Below are 19,192 nucleotides of genomic sequence, written 5' to 3'. Positions count from 1 at the left end.
TTCTCTCCAGGAATTCTCGTCGATGTGAACCTTGAACATTGAGGCGTTCCATTCTAAGGCTCTGGAAGAGCTGGACAGCAAAGCCTTTTCTTGCTGTGAGCATTACTCTGTACGAGAAATGGTATGATGCAATGAGGCTCTCGAGGATCCGGCTCGCATCGAATGTCCTGGCTTCAAACTGGGCTGAGGGTGACAAGGTATACGCTGCCTTGTCAAATCTCAAACTCTATTGAGAGTTTGCTCCCGCAACTCTGTCTCCGGAGGATTCCCTGCCCTTGACGACCTTCCTCAGACTTGGCGGTAGATCTTCGAGCCCTCTAGCCGAACTACCCCTGTTTGCAGCCATGTTGCAGGGGCCCCATACTGGCCCCTCTGGTGATGGTTTCATTCCGGGCCTCAGTCTTGCCGACGATGGTGAGAATTCGTCCAAGGGGTACATGTGGACTCGTCATTGGCGTCTGGTCTTTGTCGCTAAGGTGGAATCCAGGCCCGTGATGCCACAACGCCGGGCAAGGTTCTGCGTCTAGTGACTTGGGACGAGAGACCTGGGCACGATCATATCCCTTCTCATCCTATATATCCTTCGAGAAGTCTCAAGGTTGGCATTCTTTCGTCCCATCCTATTCATCTCACTATCACACTCACTTGAGGCTTCACTCTTTAGTTCTGCGAACATTACAGCTTGACGCTCTTTTCATAATACAACAGGCCGGACCTTTCTCTATTCAAACACTCTCTTTTAGTTCGCCTTAGACGCTAAGATGAAGTACCAAGTTACCATTGTCGCCCTCGCGGGCCTTGCTGCTGCTCGCGAGTTGCCCTATTCGCGCATGGTCAAGCGCGAGGTTCCTCAGGAGCACTCCCACGAGGCCATCCTCCGCGTCACTCAGACCAACCTACAGCTGAACAATCCTCTTAAGATCCAAGATGCTGTCTTCTCCCTTCTCGGCAACGCTGCGGCTGCTAAGGGAGCCCCCAACGTCGCCAATCTCGATTGTCTGCAGCAGATTGTTGCTGACCAGGCTTTCACCAACGCCAAGGCAGCCGGTGACGTTGATGGTCAGGCCAACGCCATCATGTTCCGTGCCCTCGAGCGAAACACCGGCTCTGTCGGTCTGGCATCTGTCCTCTGCAACGAGACCGCGACAAACCCTGAGATCGCTGCCATCACCCAGCACCAGGACCCTGCCTCTGCTGAGGCTTCGGGCAACAAGCAGATCGCCCTGGACGTCGCGAAGCAGCTGGCTTCCATTGGTGCCGACCCCACCCTGGCTATTCAGACTGGTACTTTCGCGCCGGGACAGAAGGGCGATACCACTGGCGCCGGCAACACCTGCGACGATGCCAACGATGCCGTTGGATGTATCATTTCTCAGAACCTGCTCGTCGCAGATGTTACCAAGGATGAGATCGCTACCGCCGTCGCTGGCGTCTCTGCTGGCGCAGGTGCTGCCTCCTCCAACTCAACGGCCAATGTGGCGGCATCCAACAATGCAGGTGCTTCAAGCAGTATGTCTTTCCTAATCCGATCGAGCATGAGGAGTGAAGTGTACTAACCATCTCAAGGCTGCACGAAGCGCCGCGCCCGCCGTCAGGCCCAGGGCAACAACGTCCAGACCTTCACAGGCGCCCTCGGCGGAGCCGCCCCAGCTGTCATCGACTCCGGTGATTCCAAGCGTCCCTTCTCCGTCAACGGCGATACATTTGTGAACCAGGGCGCCGCTGTCCAGCGTAGCTGCGCTGTCCAGCACAACGCCTGCGCTAACGCCGCCAACTCTGGGTCCGGCAACTTCAGCGTCTCCGACTGCGGTGCTCAAGGTATGTTATGTTCTCGCCCGATCCGAATGTCAATCCTACCCGTCCAGTCCACTGACCATCATGAAACAGAGGACGCGTGCAACGCCGCCGCCAGCGCCAAGAAGCTGAGGAAGCTCCGCGCCCGCGCGGCCCTTGACTTCGGTTCCTGCTCCAACCCTGCCGTCGAGTTCGCCGCCGGCCTCGACGGGCGCAAGGAGAACTCCTTCGCGCCGGTCGACTCGGCCGACTTCAACCACGGCAGCGCCCTGAACATCAAGGTCATCTCCGACTTCATCTGCGGCCAGCTGCAGTCCAAGTGCAAGGCCTCCGCCGACACCGTCAGCACCTGCGACCAGGCGTCCACCGCCGCCCAGGCTGCGACCGGCCAGGCTGCTGCCGATGCTTTCAACTCTGCCCTGGGTGTTTCTGCCTAAGCAGTTTATGGGTGGAGGTCTTTTTTGGGGGTGGATGTATTTCCATTTTTCTCTTTATGTACACTACTTCTGATGAAGCTTGGACTTGTGCTGTGGTGTTATTCTTGGCTGGGACACGGGCCTTCAAGGTGTTGATTGGCGAGGCGTGACGGACAGATAGGAAATTTGGAAATGACTCTTACGCTCCAAGCTACCCTGCATTGTTTCAATATTCCACATCTTTTGTCAAAGCCCCGTTGGTTTGTTTGGTTTCAGACAGTGAGACATTGCCACCCTGTTCTGCACAAGTGATAGCCCCTGTAACGTTGACGCTTTCCTTTGTCTCCTGCCCCTTGGGACGTCAGAGACGAATGCCACCACACAGACGTCTTTGACTGATACGAGAGGCATGCTACCATAACGCGGTTTCTGAAGTAGCTGTGCCCTACTTGGCCTTGTTTTGATATTTGGATCCTTTGTGGTTTACGCGCGACGCAACTACTCAATATTAATTGATCAGTGCTTCGACAGAGCAATTAGAAGAAGACTATTCTAATAGACTATTCAAATCATGATCCCTCTGCCATTCGTGATAAGCACGTGACCCGATCGTACACACAGAAGAGCAGACCACAATCGCAGAGCCTGAGTGAGGAGTGCTGCAGTACAAACACTGCGAGGCACCATTTCTACTAGATCTTAAAAATATCCTCATAGGCAGTACAAAGGATATCTCAACTGTCGGATTATGCCTGCAAACAGGACTTAGCATCTGAGTGTCGTCCTGATATACAACAATAGAATTGGCGGTGTAGGTCTATGCCATTCATGATGGTGCATGGAATAGGCGTTAGTCTCAGATGCTGCCTTAGCCAGCAGAAACCACTTCGACAACGCTGACGGTGAGGCCGAAAATTGAAATGGAAATGTAGAGTCTGGGAACACTTATAGGCCACCCCACCCCAGCCGGCTCACCGAGGAAATTCGTGATCTTTTGCCATGACAGCCTCGCCATCATCTTTGCTGATCCACAGTCGTCTTCCCTTGAATCTCTTGCCATGAAGCCATATTTCCCAACCCTGGCGTACGCCACGGAGCCAGAGGGGTGGGACGCCACCTGTGTCCTCCAGGTTGAGAATCCTATCACCGGCAGGTGGTCTTGTCCCACCCTCACGAAGAGGAACAGGCGTTGCGAGAACGTCGTGAGCCAGGAGCGGAGCCAAAAGGTCAACCGCATGCTCAACTCGATCTCCGTGGAGGATGCCGGCGTGATCGCCAAGGACCACAACAGAGAGCTGACAGTTCTGGCCGAGGCCATGTTCTGCCCTCTTCACTCCCGGGCGACCGACAGTAAAGAGAAAGTCAAGGACGTCGTCGCGCAGTGGAAGAATAACATCAAGACTTCGATCCGCCTGCAGGTCCAGCCGCCGGCACTCAACGTCAATCGGAAGATCCCACCAGCCGAATATCAACCTACCAAAGCCCCGAGTGGTCTTCGAGACCGACCCTTCAACGCATATCCTGAGCAGACGGCCACCATCCCCCAGGAGCAACGCAAGAGTCAGACTGCAGCCCATGACGTTTCCGTCACGCCACAGAGCCCACCTCCCAGATATGGAACTCCCAGTTACGGAGCCATCATCGACCAGGCAGCGCTCGGAGACTTCCTAGAGGCATTCCAGAGCCTCACGCTACAAAACCAGCAGCTTAAAGAGGAGAACCAGAAGCTCCGCGACCTGAACGCCGAGCTCGTTGAGGAGGCAAACCTCGCAACCAAAGAGCTCAAGCGCACCAGGAAAGAGCTCGAGGCGGCAGAGAAGGTGCACGAGCTCCTGGAGGAGCAAGTTGACGAGCAGTTCGATGAGATCAACACGCTTAGCGAGCGTGAAGCGGCTCATTTGGAGACGATAGCTGCCCTGCGGGAGACGATTCAGATGTACAGCAAGGCGTACCGCAAGCCCAATCCAGTGTGGGCGACTGGGTGAGGTCGTTCGGTGGCCCGGGGGAGCTATCTACCTGGCACTCACCTGTCTTGTGAAGCGATCAATTTCACCGCGTTGGATTTGGAATGCTTCTCCCAGCCTTTGAATGTATCTGCTTCTTCAGCGAGCAGCATTCCGCCTTGATATTGCTGGAGATGCGGGATGGTTTCGACGGAAACTGGTTCCCATGCTCTTGCTGAAATACTGGTGCTTCATTGAAGGATTAGCCCCTGGGCTAAGATTGCTGTCGTCCGCTGAACTAGTTGGGTTTTGGTGTTTCTGATGTACTGGTACTCAGGGAGGGAGATGTCGATCTTGACATCCGGAAATAGGCAACTTCTGTGACAGAGCGGTCTCTGCGTTTGTGTCAGTGCGTTGCACTGCAGATCTAGGGGCAGGAGAGGAGAATTTGTTTGAGTTGGGAAGCTGAAGTAACGGTCGAGCCCATGTACGGCAGGTGTCGTGGAGATGACATCACAAACCTCGGCGAGGGGTCAACAACTCACCACTCCCTTTGCCTCACCTTGAAGTAGCAGACAGCTTCTTCTGAATACTACCAAAACTCACTACTAATTTCAAACACTTTCAAACCTGCACATCCGCCCAATTGCTGCTGACAGCAACCGAAGATGTTGCAAATCACGTCACTGCTGGCACTGGCGGCGGTGCAGCTTCTCGGCAGTGCCACTGCTGTGTCCACAGAAGAGACACAGCACGTTCTGGTTGATTTTAATGGTGGATCTGCTGAGGACTTGTATCAAGTGAAAGAAGAGTAAGTGATCTATGGGATTTGAGTCCAATATTAATCACGCTAACAACTTCTCAGGCTGAAGAAAGCTGAGATCATTCCCAGCGGTGGGTTCTGACAGCACCATGTAACAGCGAACAAATATGTCACTGACCTCCTTGGCTCAAGTCATTGATGATTTCTTGCCGTCTCTCCTCGTCGGTGCAGAATGGCCTTCAAGCAAACAGGCTGAGCTCGGAAACACCATCAAACCCAAGAAGCTACAGGACGAGCCGACCATCACCCTCACCCGTCCCAAATCCGCCGCCGGGCCCTGCAGCTCCGTCGCCAACATCACATACACGGTCACGCTGACCGACCCAGACGCCCCCTCGCGCGAAGACCCGAAATGGTCAGAGATGTGCCACTGGATCGCGACAGGCCTTGCCACCTCCGATGACGAGGACTCGTCCTGTTCCTCGTCACTTACACTGTCATTGTCAGATCTGAAGGAACTCATGCCTTATTATCCGCCAGGCCCGCCAGAGAAGACCGGAAAGCACCGATATGTGTTATTCGTCTTTGCGCCTGCCAACGGGACGACTGACCCGCTTCATTTGAAGAAACCTGAGGACCGTCGGCATTGGGGTTACGAATTTGACGGTGACCGGGTTGGCGTGCGCAAGTGGTCCCGTGAGAATGGTTTGGTGCCAGTGGGTATGTTCAACTCCTACATGTTCTTCACCTTTTTCGGGGGGGGGGGGGGTGGGGGTTCTTATGACGCCTTGCATATATCCCTAGCTCTCTTGGTCCTTTTTCTCCCACACTTTTAAACCACAACATGCCAGGTTCAGTACCAATTCTTTTGGATGGTTCGGCTAACTCTCGCAGCCGCAAACTTCGTTTACTCTCAGAATAAGAAGCAGTGATGACGGTTTCAGTGCTTGTATCTGCTTAGAGTCGGCAAGTCGCTCACCGCCGGCCTCGGCGAGTATACGTCACTAAAACTACGACTTGGACTTAATGTACCAACTAAGAAAATGCTACGTTATTCTATCGCTGCTGCAATATTTCACTTGGTTGAACATGGATGGTTTTCAGTAAACCCTCGGACCAGTCAAAAAGGTTGTCTCTTATACCGCTCAAGTTTGTAGGTTATCGAAGCGTCCCACAGGTATCCGAGGTTACGCTGAGCACATTACTCAGATAGGTACCAGAGGCTCAATTCGACGTCCACTTTGGCCCCTGCAAATGACGAGGCTACTTCACCAGAGAGCTATGTTGCACTTACTATATTAAGAGCTGTGAGCGAATTTTAGGTGCCATGTCCGATGTGTAAGCCCACTTAACAACGCGCCAGATATGGCACCTTGTTCTGTCAACCCCTAACAAACCCAACGTATTTCTGAGCGAAGCGATCCCTGCGGAGCGTCACCACCACCCAATGCGACGTATCTCTGCCAGCGCAGCGTCATTGCTGTCCCCTACAACTATTTCTGATGTCAGGTTAGAATTTCAAAGAAAAAATACCAAGAACCAGCCACATTTACAGGTTAGAAATATCTTGACACCACTTTGTACTATATCTATCATTTAGCAATATACGATAAGACGGGGTAAATTATAGTACTTTGTATAAAGTATATTAGTAATAGTGCAGAGAAAAGTACAAAAAGACAAAGCATAACTGCGCAGGTTGACAAGAATGGGATTCGAACCCATGAATCTTTCGATACTAGAATGCTCCCTTTATTTGGGAAGGACTAATCCTTGAGTCTAGCGCCTTAGACCGCTCGGCCATCTTGCCTGCCTTAAGGTATTGTTTTGCAGCTGTAGACACTAACTAAGTCAGTAGTACTTTCCAGAGAATTTTACAAAATGAAAGTCCTACCTAGTCATTATACTGGCTTTTGTATCTCCCACCAAGCTAATACCGCCACCACCTGCAGAGTCTTGCTTTAATAGCTTTAGCCAGTATATTCTCCAATACATCAACCAGTGTAGTCATATAGGACAAGCCTTCACAAAAAAGGTTCTTTAAAGCCTAAGCAGTCACAAGACCGCTGGTCCAACGCCTTGTTGGCTAAGCTGCAGAACTAATGACAAGTACAAGCATAAGGCGGAGTGGCGGTACTCGCACGTCGTTGTCTCACGAATTTACAGTTTCAGAACATTGGGTTGCGGGCAGCCAGGGTTCTCTATACGTATAATCGATGCCTGTCGCTGCCCGGGACCACTTATTATAGTTCGTGTCAAACTTTGTGTGCCATCCCCGTATTTATCAATAAGCTGTAGCCCCCTACCACCGAGCATCACCGATTCAAATGTCCGCTATCGCCGCATCACGTTTCGAAGATGCTACTATTCAGCATTGCGCAATATTCAGCTATAGGAAAGGACGCTATTTGTGCACGGAAGTTAGATCTCATATTGTCACGGGTAGTCTCCCTCTTTTTCAAGACTCCACCACAGTGACAACATTGTGCTTGAACACCAATGTACAAAATGCTCGAAAATTTGAAGTGGTCATCCTGGAAAGCAGGGCTTTCCGAATGATTTGCAATTTTGGAGAGGCTATTGTGATAGATCCCAAATACGTAGACGACGTTAAAAATCATAAAAGTCTGAGCTTTGGTAAATGGCTTGAAAAGGTATAAGAGATTTGACTGAAATTCACAGAGGAAGACATTACTGACATCAGGCAGTCTTTTATGGCTCACATTCCGGGGTTCGAATCCTACTCAGCGTGGGTTATAGAGAGAAGAGTCCTTTCCCACTTCGCACTAGTTGGTATCACGCGCGCTTTAGGTAAGTGCTTGTGCATTGCGCGTGTTACTAGAAGCCTGACTGAAAGACATCAAAGATCTCCTTGTCCAGCCAGTATCAGATGAAAAAACAGCCTTGGAAGGAGTGCTGGAAAATAACACGGGTAAGCCAAAGAAGAATTCTTGTTTCAGCTCGACTAATTCCATGGCAGAATGGCAGGAAATATTTCTCCTCCACCTCATACCTCAGATCGTGGCGCAGGTTTCCTCTCGGGTGTTCGTGGGCCAAGATCTGTGCCGCAATCCACAATGGCTTCGAATCGCGGTCAACTACACCACCGACTCTGTGGTGGCCGCAAGGGTGATCACCCGGTGGCCGAGGGTCTTGCAGCCCCTTGCCCATTGGTTCATTCCGGATTGCCGAAAGGTGCGCCAGCACGTCAAGGTAGCCCGACAGCTCATGAGGCCGTTCATCCAGCAGAGACTGCAGGAGAGGCAGAACAAGGAAACCCCGAAGGAAGCCAGGGATGCTATTGAGTGATTTTATGAAGTCGTCCAGGACGACCTCTTGACCGGTTCCTTCTAGAAAAGGTCAAGGATTTATAGTATTGTAAATATCTTGCACTTGCTCTAGTATGCTGTTAGGGAACGCATCGAAATACGGCCGTTCGAGGACAGCTATTAGCTGCACCCGTCCCTACTCCCACCGATCCTGGCTAGAATATCTGGACACATTCCCTGCCATATTGTTGGCTGCAGTACTCTCTGAAGCTTCCACATCCTGGTGTCATTGAACAAAATCCTTATAGAAATCCCGACCATGTGTCCCTCGGCTTTCAAGTGATATGTATGTCCTGCCGGAGAAAATATTGAAGCCTGGCTAGAAGTAGTATTAAATAATCAAATTTGATTCATGATATATAACACTGGCATAACTCCAATTCTCAATGCCTCGCAGATTTGGTGCCTCCCCCGATCCCCAAATTTGGTCGCACCCCGTCATCACGGCTTAAACCCCTCCACCTGCTTCGCCCCCTCAACTCCCGACAGCCAGGCCACCCGGCTCTCGATAAAGAACTCTTTCTGGGGCTTCAGCTTGGTCTCGTGCAGGTTGAAGTCATCGACGGTGCCGATGCGCAGGATGCTCGTCCCGGGCGCGCCGGAAGACACACGGTACATAAGGGTGCCGCACGTCGAGCAGAAATAGTTGGTCATCTTGTTGCCCGACGCGACCGTCTTGGCCTGGCCCCAGCTGCTGAGGTTGTCCTGGCCACGAAGGTGCTTCAGGTATTTGTCGTCGACGGTGAAATTGGATGCGAACATGGACGCTGTGACTTTGCGGCAGTCCGCACAGTTGCACACGAACGTGTTGACGAGACCGGGACCTTGGGTTGGCTGTTGCAGTGTTAGACGGTTCGTTGCAAGGGCTGAGACATGTTCAATGCTTTGGGCGTCAGACTTACGAATGCTAGCTGGACGGCACCGCAGAAACAAGTCGCTGTTGCTTCTTCTTCTGTTGTCCAGCCGTCTTGTGCGACGGACAGTGGGAAGTAGGGTTTCGTTTTATCGGTCGCCATCGTGGAAGTTGACTGTGAAATATTTGAGATGTAAAAGGATGGAATTGAATGTGCGTTGATGTTGAGTATGAGAATCCTTTTTTCCGGTCTACCCAGGAAAGCAAATGCTCTCGTTATTTATATTCTGGAAAGCGAAATCAACGCCGGTGCGTATTATCAATTCACCACTACCAAGATCCTTTGTCTACGCGCTGTACCGGCCGAGCGGTGGAAATGCAACACTGGCGTCTCCGCTCCTCCGGAGCCCATATGCAGACTAATCTTGCCCCTTACTAAGCCCCAGTGGTTATGGGTTAACTTTCGACCCCATTCACATAAATTCGACAGATCCCACTTCCACCCGCAGGTACTTATGGGCAGGACAAGAGTGATGTCATGGTGCTTGAGGAAGCTAATCAGGGTCGTGTAGCAAACCCGGAGACTGACCCCTGGTCCGGAAGGGGAAGACATGCACCACATCGACTGGTCTTACTCGCAGGACTAGGCCGCTGAATAGCATGCATAGGGGCCCACAACTTTTTGTGATTGGCCAGTCCTCCCATATACCTGGATTTTCTCTTGTGAATATGATTATCAGACACCTTATCATTCAACAATTGACGACAGATGGTCTTGATGCATGTGGGTTCAGACCCAGGTGTGCCATCGGTGAGAGGGCTGGCAGTTCCGCGGCACACTGTTCTGCGAAGGACAAGAGGGACATGTCTGCAATGTATTTGTCATTTACATTGACTCCATTAAGCGCTATAGATTTTATTAGGGGTGGCGTCCGTGGAAACCTCTAGCCCTTCAGGGCCCGTACTTAGTCCGGAATGTCTGTCCATCTTCGATGCCTAACCACCAAAAGCACTGACCGAGAACCCTACCCCCACTTCAGAAATTTGCATACTCAGTACTCAATTTCAAGACAATTAACACGTATCAAGTGAAGCATGGCCCTAAAAGGATGTCTAAACCACAACACTATCGAGCGCATGCTGTGCCCGGCGGAGCCTCGCGTAAAGAATCCAATTAGTAAGCATCTCAGAAGGGACCCCAGCCACGATATTCCTCCCACGCCCTTGCTCTTGACAAAGGTTTGTCTTGCTTTGGATTAATGTTCAACCTCGGTCCTTCTTCCTTATTCCGCTCATCCGCACGAGTCTGTACGAAAGCGTTGCGATTGAATCGTCGTGAGTGGAAAGTGGCATTCAATGCTTTCGAACACCCTGGGCTGCCTGGTGCCCCTCTTTGTACCCCTCTAGCGAAGCTCGGAGGTCTCTGGTCCCCGCTTACATCGAATGCTTCTTTGCTTGTATTTGGCCGGTGATACAGTACCGACTAGGCGATGGCTCTGTCACAGATGAGGCCATTAATCTTGCGGCCACTACCCCGCAGACGCACGGTAACCACCCTCTCAGGCCCCCATAAGCTGGCTATCATCGACGACTACCTCAACACCTCAGCCCCGCACTTCGCGCATATACCCCCCGCCAGCCTGCAGATAAGCACATTCAAGGACACAATCGTGCCACACAACGACGCCGAGACCGCCCGCCTGGTCGAGCGCCTCCAGCCTTACACCCTCATCTCGAGCGTGCGCGAGCGCACCGCCTTCCCGGGCTCGTTGCTCCGCAGGCTGCCCAACCTAAAGGTCCTTCTCGCGACGGGGACGCAGTTCGAGGCGTTCGACCTCGCCGCCGCGCGCCAGCTCGGCATCGCCGTCGTCGCGGCCCCGGGGCGCGGCCGCACCGACGTCCGCGGCGAGCAGCGCCCGGACATCCGCAAGGGTGGCGCGCACCCGACCACCCAGCACGCGTGGGCGCTCCTGCTGGCGCTGGCGCGCAATGTCGCCGTCGATGACGCCGCGATCAAAGCTTCTGGGGCCGATGCCGGGCTGTCAGGCGGTGCGGGGCTGGCGTGGCAGAGTGGCCTGGCGACAGGCTTGACCGGCCTGACCCTCGGCCTCGTTGGGCTGGGCCGGCTGGGCGCGGCGGTGGCGCGCATCGGGCACCTCGCGTGGGGCATGCGCGTCGTGTGCTGGAGCGAGAACCTCACGCAGGACAAGGCCGATAGAATGGCTGTCCAGGTCGGGCTTTCTCCCGATGAGGGGCCCGGTGGCACAAAGACGTTCCTGGCGATGGACAAGGCGGGGCTATTCGGCAGCGCGGACGCCGTGAGCCTCCACTACGTCCTGAGCGAGCGGTCCCGCGGAATCGTTGGTGCCCGGGAACTCGGGCTGATGAAGCCATCGGCATTGCTTGTCAACACGTCGCGCGGCCCGTTGATTGACCAGGCTGCGCTTGTGGACGCATTGGAGAAGGGCAGGATTCGTGGTGCGGCGATGGATGTCTTTGATGTGGAGCCGCTGCCGCGCGACAGTCCCTGGAGGAGGGCTGGTTACTGGGGCAGGGACGGGCGTTCACAGGTCTTGACGACGCCACATATGGGCTATGTCAACGAGGACCTGATGAACGCGTGGTATGCTGAGACTGCTGAGAATGTAGAGCGATGGCTTGATGGGCGTGAGCTTCTTCATAGCATTGCTTGAGAAGTGGCTCACGGGACCAGTCACTAGGCCACGAACTGTCGCTGCGCCGGCGGTGTTTTGAGACTTGATTCCATGTCCAAATGGCTAGAGAATAGGCACCCTCATGAGACGAATCAGTGCTCTCGTTAATCTCTGAGCCACGGACACATATCGCTGGGCCGCAGAGACTACCCCAAGTGGAAGTCAGGTCCATGGTGGACACATGAAACCAAACCAATCATCTTACATGCTTTAGGCCTCTGAATGCCCCACCGGAACTCCCCCACCAAGCCACACGCTCAATCCTAGCTCTGCAATCGGGGCTGTCATTTCTATCAAGAGGTTTTGCTGAGCAGCATCCTTCTCCCAATACTAGCATGGGCATAGAAAACACCACCGGCTTAGAAAGGTCAAACAGGCAGGAAAAAAGGAAGAGAAAAAAACATGCAACAGCAGGGATTCGCTGGTCGTCACCGACCCAACTACTAATCTGCCTCTCACAAGCTTGATTACAGGAGAGCGAACGGGATCCGATATTTTCTTGTGGATATGGTCGCATGTGCTGAAAAGCTGATAGCGATGGGCTATATTGCCATGTATCTTCCAGCAAGCCTCGAGGTCCAACGTTGATGTGGCAGTGGACGGGCAAGGAAACCAGTCGAGAGACGCCTCGCCCCAACTACAGTGATGATTGACCACTTTCAGACATGTGCAGACCTCAGGGCGTGTGGTCCTGAAATGTTCCCATTTTTGAAGCTTGAGCTATCTGGGATGCAGGCTGCGTTTTCAACCTCGTCTTCGATTTTGTCTTAGACCGGGTCACCCCCAAGCGCCTCGGCATTGAGCAGCCGCTGCTCCAGGTGCCTTACCGTCGCGACATCTGTTGTTTGCGACGTCATCAGGTACAAGACATTGCCCAGGACCCTCGAGTGCACATTGGAGCCCGCGATGTCTTTGTCGCCCTTCAGGAGCTCAGCCTGCAATGCGCGGGAGGCGTTTGATTTGTAACCTGGCGCCCATGTCAGCCATACACGCAGGGAGCAATTTTGTGATAGGGGGCAAACATACCGGAGCCCGTGGCATCCTTGAAGTGGATTGCCAAGACGCTTCCCAGAGCCCAAAGACCCTCCACTTGATCCGTCCTGGTGGACAGCTCTCGTACAAACTTTCGACTCCAGACACTCCACACAGCAGGTTTCTGCTCGTCGTTACTCTTTTCAAGCAGTGGAGATTCCGCCGTATTCGCCCATTCATCCTCGAAAGTTCGCCACGCACGCTGTTTCTCCATACGTTCCATGGTGGCTAGAGTCTCGATAGCCACCTGGCAGCCAACCGCGTGAGCAGTGTAACTGTGACCGTGCAGCAGGGCATCACTTTTGTCATCGCTCTCGAAACAGCGAAATATGGACTCTGAAGCAACAGTAGCAGCAAGGGGGATGAGTCCGCCTGTCAGCAGCTTGGCATGGACAGTTATGTCGGGGTTCACTCCGAGAAGTCTGGCAGAGCTGTGGCTGCCGAGGCGGTAAAGACCGGTGAAAACTTCGTCGAAGATAACAGGCAAACCCGTCCAGGTTCTGTCGTCCTCAACATCTGCAGCAGCAGAGGAGTGAGAGAAGAGCTCGGGGTTGTTCCTGACTACATCCACCAGAGCCCGCTGAAAGAGCGGGTCGACCAGCATCATGCCGCCAGCTCCTAGCACGACTGGTTCGAGCATGAGAGCGCCAAACTTAAAGCCCTGGTCTCTAAGACTCTCGAGCGTGCGGGAAATGTATCGGGTATAATCTTGATACGTCTCGGTATTCTGCCGGGCTTTCAAGTCGAATATATCATGGAGGCCCGAGAATTCTGCCACGCCTGCTGAACTCCCATCAATTTTGAGTTCGCCTGGGACGTCGATTTTCCAGTTCCCGTTGGTCATTTTGACAGTCGGGAAGTCGAACCAGTAGCCTTTGCCTTTGTACCATTCAATCTTTTCGTTATAAGTTCCAGGCTCAGAGCAGTCCATCGCACCAATTGTGTCCCCGTGGTAACTGCCTTTCAGACCAAGGATGCTCAAGTTCTCTCTGGGACCCCAGCCATAACGTAGCCGAGCTGCGCGGAGAGCCATCTTGGTGGCCACTTCGATACCGGTAGACCCATTGTCGGAGTAGAAAACACGAGAAAGGCGTGGATTGTCTAGTTGCTCGATCAGAGTCTTGGCGAGCTTCAGCGCAGGTTGATGTATAGCCTCAGCAAACATGACATGTCCGTAGCGGCCGGCGGCATACGCAGCGGCAAGGGTCATTTGCGGGTTGGCATGGCCGAGGCCTTGAGTCCACCAGGAAGCAGATCCGTCGAAAGAGGGGCGAAGTAAGGGTGTTGATTGTCCCTCCCCTTTGACTTTGTGAGGTGAAGTGCAATCCAATTCTTTGGGAGCCTGCGACTTTGCGGAAAAGGTCTGAAAGTGGTCACCGTACGCAGAGTCGATCGCCGTAATCTTATCAGCTGTCAGCAGCTTTTGCTGTGTGAAAGGGTACCATATCGTCTTCTGAGCGTCCTCGGCCATGGTTTCGAGGCTTTTGATGCGCCTCTCATGACGGAGATTCAGATCCTTCAAGACATTCCGGATGTTATGAGATCTGGCCATTTCACTGTAATAAGCATGCAGTACTCTGGTATCTTTTTTAGGGTCTTGATCACGAGCGGGCGGCGGCCGCAAAGCAGTGCAAGGGATACCCCGCTCCTCAAAGTACGACTTGAGATAGTCGTAGTTTCGATATGTTTCGTTCTCGAAGAGAAGCACAGACTCCACATCGTAACCACGGATGTGAAGGGATTCGAACGAGCTGATGGTAGCTGAGATGCCCCCAAGCCTAGAGTCACCGATCAGGATAGCAGGCAACCTCAAGGGGCGATACAGGTCAGCCTGAGAGGTGCCAGACGGGCCTGGAGAATGCACACCGCCAGCGGTCTCGCAGAATATCCATTTCTGCTCGAGTGACCGCGGAGATGAGGCGGCGGCGGCATACTCGGAGGCGCGGGAATAGATGGCAGCAAGCAAGTCCTGGTCGGAAATGCCGCCCTTTGCAACCACACACGAGTGAGTTTAACATCCAGCATAGAGGCGAGAAGCCGTGAAGGAAGTGGTCTTGGCTTACCTTTTCGGACTCGGCAGCGGCAATGTGAGGGCTGACTGGGATGTCGTACTGTGCGATGGTTTTAGCTTCGAGTTGTGTCCCTTTCATCAGCTTCCGCAACCCCAAATACGCGGCCCGGACATGCTTCGTATCGGCATCCTCAGCGGAACCTGTGGACACAGGCTTGAGGTAAAAGACGCCCTCCTTGTGGCGCTTGGCGGCAACGGAGAGGCAGAGGATGGTTGAGAAGATAGTCTTGCCAACGTCAGTGTTGGCGCCCCAGATCTGCAAGGCGCGCAGTGACGGCCATAGCAGCCCGCCAACGGGCGTGTTGCGGCTCATGGACACGGAAGCAAAGCTGGGGTCGCTTGCGTTTGTCCCAGGTGAGAAGGAAAAGGTACGGGCTCCTATGTAGAAATTAGAACGAGAAGCTTTCCCATGACGAACCTCGGGTCTTCAATGCCCCACCATCCAGAGGGGTTGGAAATTGCTGTTGGGGATTGCAGAATGGGGAGGGGGAGGGGGAGGGGGAGGGATGAATGGTCTGGGTTCAGGGTTTCAGGGTTCAGGGCTAACAACCTCGAAAGACTCGAGACTTACCTACGTACGTATTAGATAGGTATTGGGTAGTCACTTCGATTCGATTTTGTTGAGGCTCAGAACGGAAGGGACCCAGTGTGATTTCAGGGCCGAGTTCGTCTGGTGACCTATCAAACCTAGAGGAAGAAGGCTGACTGCGGTATCGGGCCAAGGGCAGCGCGAGTCTCGTGGCTGAAAGTGAGCGAATTTGAGTTTCCAGTCGCTAAGACAAAAGCCGCTTCGGACAGATGAGAGCACAGGAAGAGGCTCCAAGTCATCATCTCGAGCTGGGGCGTCAGTGATTATGCCCAATCAAGGCTTGCCCTCGCCTCTGGAGGCCACATTCTCCTCCTTGATCTCACGCCGTCGCTCCAGGTCACTGCTACGACGGCTCACAACGGTCCCGCCAGGGACGGTGGACTTCTCCTCCAATGACTACCTATCCCTCTCCACCAATCCTCACATACGCCAGGCATTCCTCGATCTTGTGCAGCGGGGCTATAGCTCCCGCCTCGAACAAGAATCCTCATCCTCGTCGCCGCCGCCGCAGCTCGGGTCCCGTGGCTCGCGCCTTCTGGACGGCAACCACCCCTTCGCAGACTCGCTCGAGGCCCTCATTGCCGCGCACCACAACTCGCCCAGCGCTCTTCTCTTCACTTCTGGCTTCGACGCCAACGTGGGTCTTTTCTCATGCGTTCCACAGCCTGGAGACTTCATCGTCTACGACGAGCTGATCCACGCAAGTGTCCATGATGGCATGAGATTATCCCGCGTGCCAGCCACGCGGCGGCTACCTTTCAGGCACAATAGTGCCAGTGGGCTCCGGGAGGTGCTGAAAGAGCTGGCTAGAGGAGAGACTAGCGTACGAAAGGGCAGTCACAGTATCTTTATTGCCGTGGAGGCTGTCTACAGCATGGACGGTGACCTGGCACCATTGCGGGAGATCCTTGACGTCGTCCAAGAGGTTTTGCCGCAGGGGAATGGCTACGTGATTGTTGACGAGGCGCATTCCACTGGCATCTTTGGGCAGCAAGGCAGAGGTTTGTGTTGTGAGTTGGGTGTGGAAGACAAGGTCTTTGCTCGGGTCGTGACGTTCGGGAAGGCTGTTGGGAGTCAAGGTGGTGAGTCCTTTGTGATTTTATTCTGTCCGTTGTTGACCGTCCTGGATCTGTTCAAATATGCCTCAGTGGCGGTGAAGAGTGCTGACAAGCTGAAATGCGACGTCTGCAGCCGTCGTGCTCTGCTCAAAGATTGCCCGTGAATATCTCATAAACTACGCCCGAACTCTGATATACACGACAGCCATGTCGTTTCCGTCGCTTGCCAGCATCAAAGCCTCGTACGACTTTATGATCGCAGGCAAGACCGAGATGCTGCTTGGACATCTCCAGCATCTCATTCGCCTTACCCATCGCCTGCTCTCTCGAATCGTCTCGAGCCTTGCCGAAGACCCATCAGCGCCTGCAATACTTGCCTTGGCTCCCCTCGGCGACAATATCTCTCCAATCATTCCCGTCTTCACGCCGCACCCGCGTAGCTTGGCCAGTCACTGCCAAGCGCAAGGCCTGATGGTACGACCGATAGTAGCACCTACAGTACCACATGGGACCGAGCGGGTGAGAGTATGCTTGCACGCCGGGAACACGCAATTAGAGGTTGAAAGACTAGCTATGGTGGTTGCTGAGTGGGCCACTATGAGGCAAAAGGAAATGCGCCACTCACAGCCTTGCCCGACTCAGGGTATGCTGGAACATACAGGCCGAGGCAACGAAATCGAGAAGGCAAGACTCTGATCTGGACGCAAATAAAAGTCATTCTGCGTCTATTTTGGATTTGGGTCTTAAACGAATTCTATTTCCATGCAAATGTGATAAACTTCTCCTACTGGAGTTCCGGCTCGGGCTTCGGGCTCTTCTCAAAGCTCTTCATAGGCACAAGGCCCCACCGCTTGAACATCTCTCCATCTTCATCCCAGCCATTGCATTCCGTAGTAAGCATCTTCTCCCCCGTGAAGATGGCATTAGCACCAGCCATGAAGCACAGGGCCTGCTTCTCCTCGCTCATCGTCTTCCTGCCCGCGGCAATGCGGATGATCGTGCTCGGCATCACGATGCGAGCCGTCGCGATGGTGCGCAGTATAGCCGTGAACTCGATGGGGATCTTGTCGCCCAATGGCGTCCCCTTGATGGGCACGAGGGCGTTGACGGGGAAGCTCTCGGGGTGTGAGGGCAGCGTGGACACGGTGTGGATCAGCCCGATGTGGTCCTCGGCCTTCTCGCCCAGGCCCAGGATGCCACCCGAGCACACGTTGATGCCGGCGTCACGGACGTGCCCCAGCGTCTTGAGCCGCTCGTCGTAGGTCCGCGTGGTGATGACCGAGGGGTAGAACTCGCGGCTGGTGTCGACGTTGTGGTTGTAGGCGGTCAGGCCCGCCTCCTTGAGCTCCTTGGCCTGCTGGTCGTCGATCATGCCCAGCGTCACGCACACCTCCATGTCCAGGGCGCGCACGCCCTCGACCATGGCCTTGATGTTCTTGAGCGAGTTCTTGCGCCCCCGCATGTCCCGCCACGCAGCGCCCATGCAGAAGCGCGTGCTGCCGTTGGCCTTGGCGGTGCGGGCAGCTTCGAGGACCGCCTCGACAGGCTCGACGCGCTGAGCCTTGACGCCCGTCTGGTAGCGGGTGGACTGGGCGCAGTAGCTGCAGTCTTCGCTGCAGCCGCCTGTCTTAATGTTCATCAGAGTGCATAGCTGCACTTCAGCCGGGTTGTGAAATCGGCGATGAACAGTTCCCTGGAGTGAGAGGACAAGTCAGCTGAATATCAGGACCCCAATTGACTGGGAAACTTACAGCCTGGAATGCCAGGTCCATCAGCGGGTGGTTGTAGATGGCTGCGATCTCCTGCTTTGTCCAGTCATTGCGAACACCGGTGGCCTTCACGGCACGCTTGAGGATGTCGCTTGTCGGGCGCTCTGCCTCGACAGAGACCGTGGTAGAGCTGTGAGGTCGGGGAGGAGGTGGGGGCACGTGTGTATTTTCGATGATGCGATCCTCGACTACTGTCGACATCCGGCGGCCGGGGGCGGTAGCACCAGTGTGGATATATCCTGCTCCGTTCGGCCGGCGGGAAACAAAAGAAGTGAGGGCAACTCTTCGCCCGGGGGCCTGAGCTCGCGACAGCGTCAGACGCACTGCTGGTCCGGCAGGAGACAGCATCTTGTCAACTGGTCCTTGGGTAAGATTGTAAGTATGACTGTGTCAACCCTAGCAACATGTCACTCAACTCGGACAAAAAAAGCACTCAGTCGCTTCTACAGATGCGTGTGTGAGTTGACGACCCCCGCACCCATGCACAATGCATGTGGCCCCGAATGGGGGGCTAGCCTCAGCATTCAGACTTCTTTGCGCAGTGCACATTGCTCCAGAAGCAGAAAGTGACCTCTGAAAGCCGAGGTAACTAGAACCTTAACCCCCGTCGTTTGGATCTTGCATACAGTCATCTCCCTCACGATGTGACGGCCCAGCAGAAATAGCAACGTTCCCATTGGCTGGTTTCAACTGAGTCAAACTGTTGGGGAGCGGCTCTGCGGCCTGCACACCCGTGGTTTAATGGGTCCATCGACGACACTAAAGCACGTTGAGGCTGGAAACATGTTTATCCAGCGCCATTTACCTCTACATGACACCTCGGCTTGTCTCATTGGCTTGCTGAACAGACCACTGTCGTCA

The 19,192-nt window shown here is 54.1% G+C and overlaps 9 protein-coding genes across 9 annotated transcripts; 6 read left to right on the top strand and 3 right to left on the bottom strand.

Annotated features, from left to right (window-relative positions):
* Positions 1-761: 761 nt before the first annotated feature.
* On the top strand, positions 762-2,231 carry J7T55_014478 (uncharacterized protein; the record flags this gene model as incomplete). Its single annotated transcript, XM_053142477.1, has 3 exons — positions 762-1,509; positions 1,567-1,818; positions 1,888-2,231. The coding sequence occupies 3 exons, from the start codon at positions 762-764 to the stop codon at positions 2,229-2,231; spliced, it is 1,344 nt and encodes a 447-aa protein (XP_052994665.1).
* A 1,037-nt stretch (positions 2,232-3,268) lies between these two features.
* J7T55_014477 (uncharacterized protein) lies at positions 3,269-4,195 on the top strand (the record flags this gene model as incomplete). The annotated part of the gene is made up of 1 exon (XM_053142476.1): positions 3,269-4,195. The coding sequence occupies one exon, from the start codon at positions 3,269-3,271 to the stop codon at positions 4,193-4,195; it is 927 nt and encodes a 308-aa protein (XP_052994664.1).
* Positions 4,196-4,821: 626 nt separating this feature from the next.
* On the top strand, positions 4,822-5,848 carry J7T55_014476 (carboxypeptidase y inhibitor; the record flags this gene model as incomplete). Its single annotated transcript, XM_053142475.1, has 4 exons — positions 4,822-4,964; positions 5,019-5,047; positions 5,109-5,636; positions 5,811-5,848. The coding sequence occupies 4 exons, from the start codon at positions 4,822-4,824 to the stop codon at positions 5,846-5,848; spliced, it is 738 nt and encodes a 245-aa protein (XP_052994663.1).
* Positions 5,849-7,889: 2,041 nt separating this feature from the next.
* J7T55_014475 (cytochrome P450 monooxygenase) lies at positions 7,890-8,225 on the top strand (the record flags this gene model as incomplete). Its single annotated transcript, XM_053142474.1, has 1 exon — positions 7,890-8,225. The coding sequence occupies one exon, from the start codon at positions 7,890-7,892 to the stop codon at positions 8,223-8,225; it is 336 nt and encodes a 111-aa protein (XP_052994662.1).
* Positions 8,226-8,686: 461 nt separating this feature from the next.
* Positions 8,687-9,261, bottom strand: J7T55_014474 (histidine acid phosphatase; the record flags this gene model as incomplete). The annotated part of the gene is made up of 2 exons (XM_053142473.1): positions 8,687-9,079; positions 9,148-9,261. 2 exons carry the CDS (start codon positions 9,259-9,261, stop codon positions 8,687-8,689), a joined length of 507 nt encoding a protein of 168 aa, XP_052994661.1.
* Positions 9,262-10,588: 1,327 nt separating this feature from the next.
* J7T55_014473 (uncharacterized protein) lies at positions 10,589-11,791 on the top strand (the record flags this gene model as incomplete). The annotated part of the gene is made up of 1 exon (XM_053142472.1): positions 10,589-11,791. One exon carries the CDS (start codon positions 10,589-10,591, stop codon positions 11,789-11,791), a length of 1,203 nt encoding a protein of 400 aa, XP_052994660.1.
* A 788-nt stretch (positions 11,792-12,579) lies between these two features.
* Positions 12,580-15,228, bottom strand: J7T55_014472 (dethiobiotin synthetase adenosylmethionine-8-amino-7-oxononanoate aminotransferase; the record flags this gene model as incomplete). The annotated part of the gene is made up of 3 exons (XM_053142471.1): positions 12,580-12,779; positions 12,839-14,831; positions 14,908-15,228. The coding sequence occupies 3 exons, from the start codon at positions 15,226-15,228 to the stop codon at positions 12,580-12,582; spliced, it is 2,514 nt and encodes an 837-aa protein (XP_052994659.1).
* Positions 15,229-15,769: 541 nt separating this feature from the next.
* On the top strand, positions 15,770-17,258 carry J7T55_014471 (aminotransferase class I and II; the record flags this gene model as incomplete). The annotated part of the gene is made up of 3 exons (XM_053142469.1): positions 15,770-16,586; positions 16,696-17,036; positions 17,205-17,258. 3 exons carry the CDS (start codon positions 15,770-15,772, stop codon positions 17,256-17,258), a joined length of 1,212 nt encoding a protein of 403 aa, XP_052994658.1.
* An 88-nt stretch (positions 17,259-17,346) lies between these two features.
* On the bottom strand, positions 17,347-18,679 carry J7T55_014470 (biotin synthetase; the record flags this gene model as incomplete). Its single annotated transcript, XM_053142468.1, has 2 exons — positions 17,347-18,255; positions 18,314-18,679. The coding sequence occupies 2 exons, from the start codon at positions 18,677-18,679 to the stop codon at positions 17,347-17,349; spliced, it is 1,275 nt and encodes a 424-aa protein (XP_052994657.1).
* Positions 18,680-19,192: the final 513 nt, after the last annotated feature.

This window comes from Diaporthe amygdali, assembly GCF_026229845.1.
Source record: "Diaporthe amygdali strain CAA958 chromosome Unknown NODE_11_length_1138210_cov_64_948100, whole genome shotgun sequence".
Taxonomy (NCBI): domain Eukaryota; kingdom Fungi; phylum Ascomycota; class Sordariomycetes; order Diaporthales; family Diaporthaceae; genus Diaporthe; species Diaporthe amygdali.
Note: the sequence above shows the minus strand (reverse complement) of the source record. Positions and strands in the feature narration are given on the sequence as shown.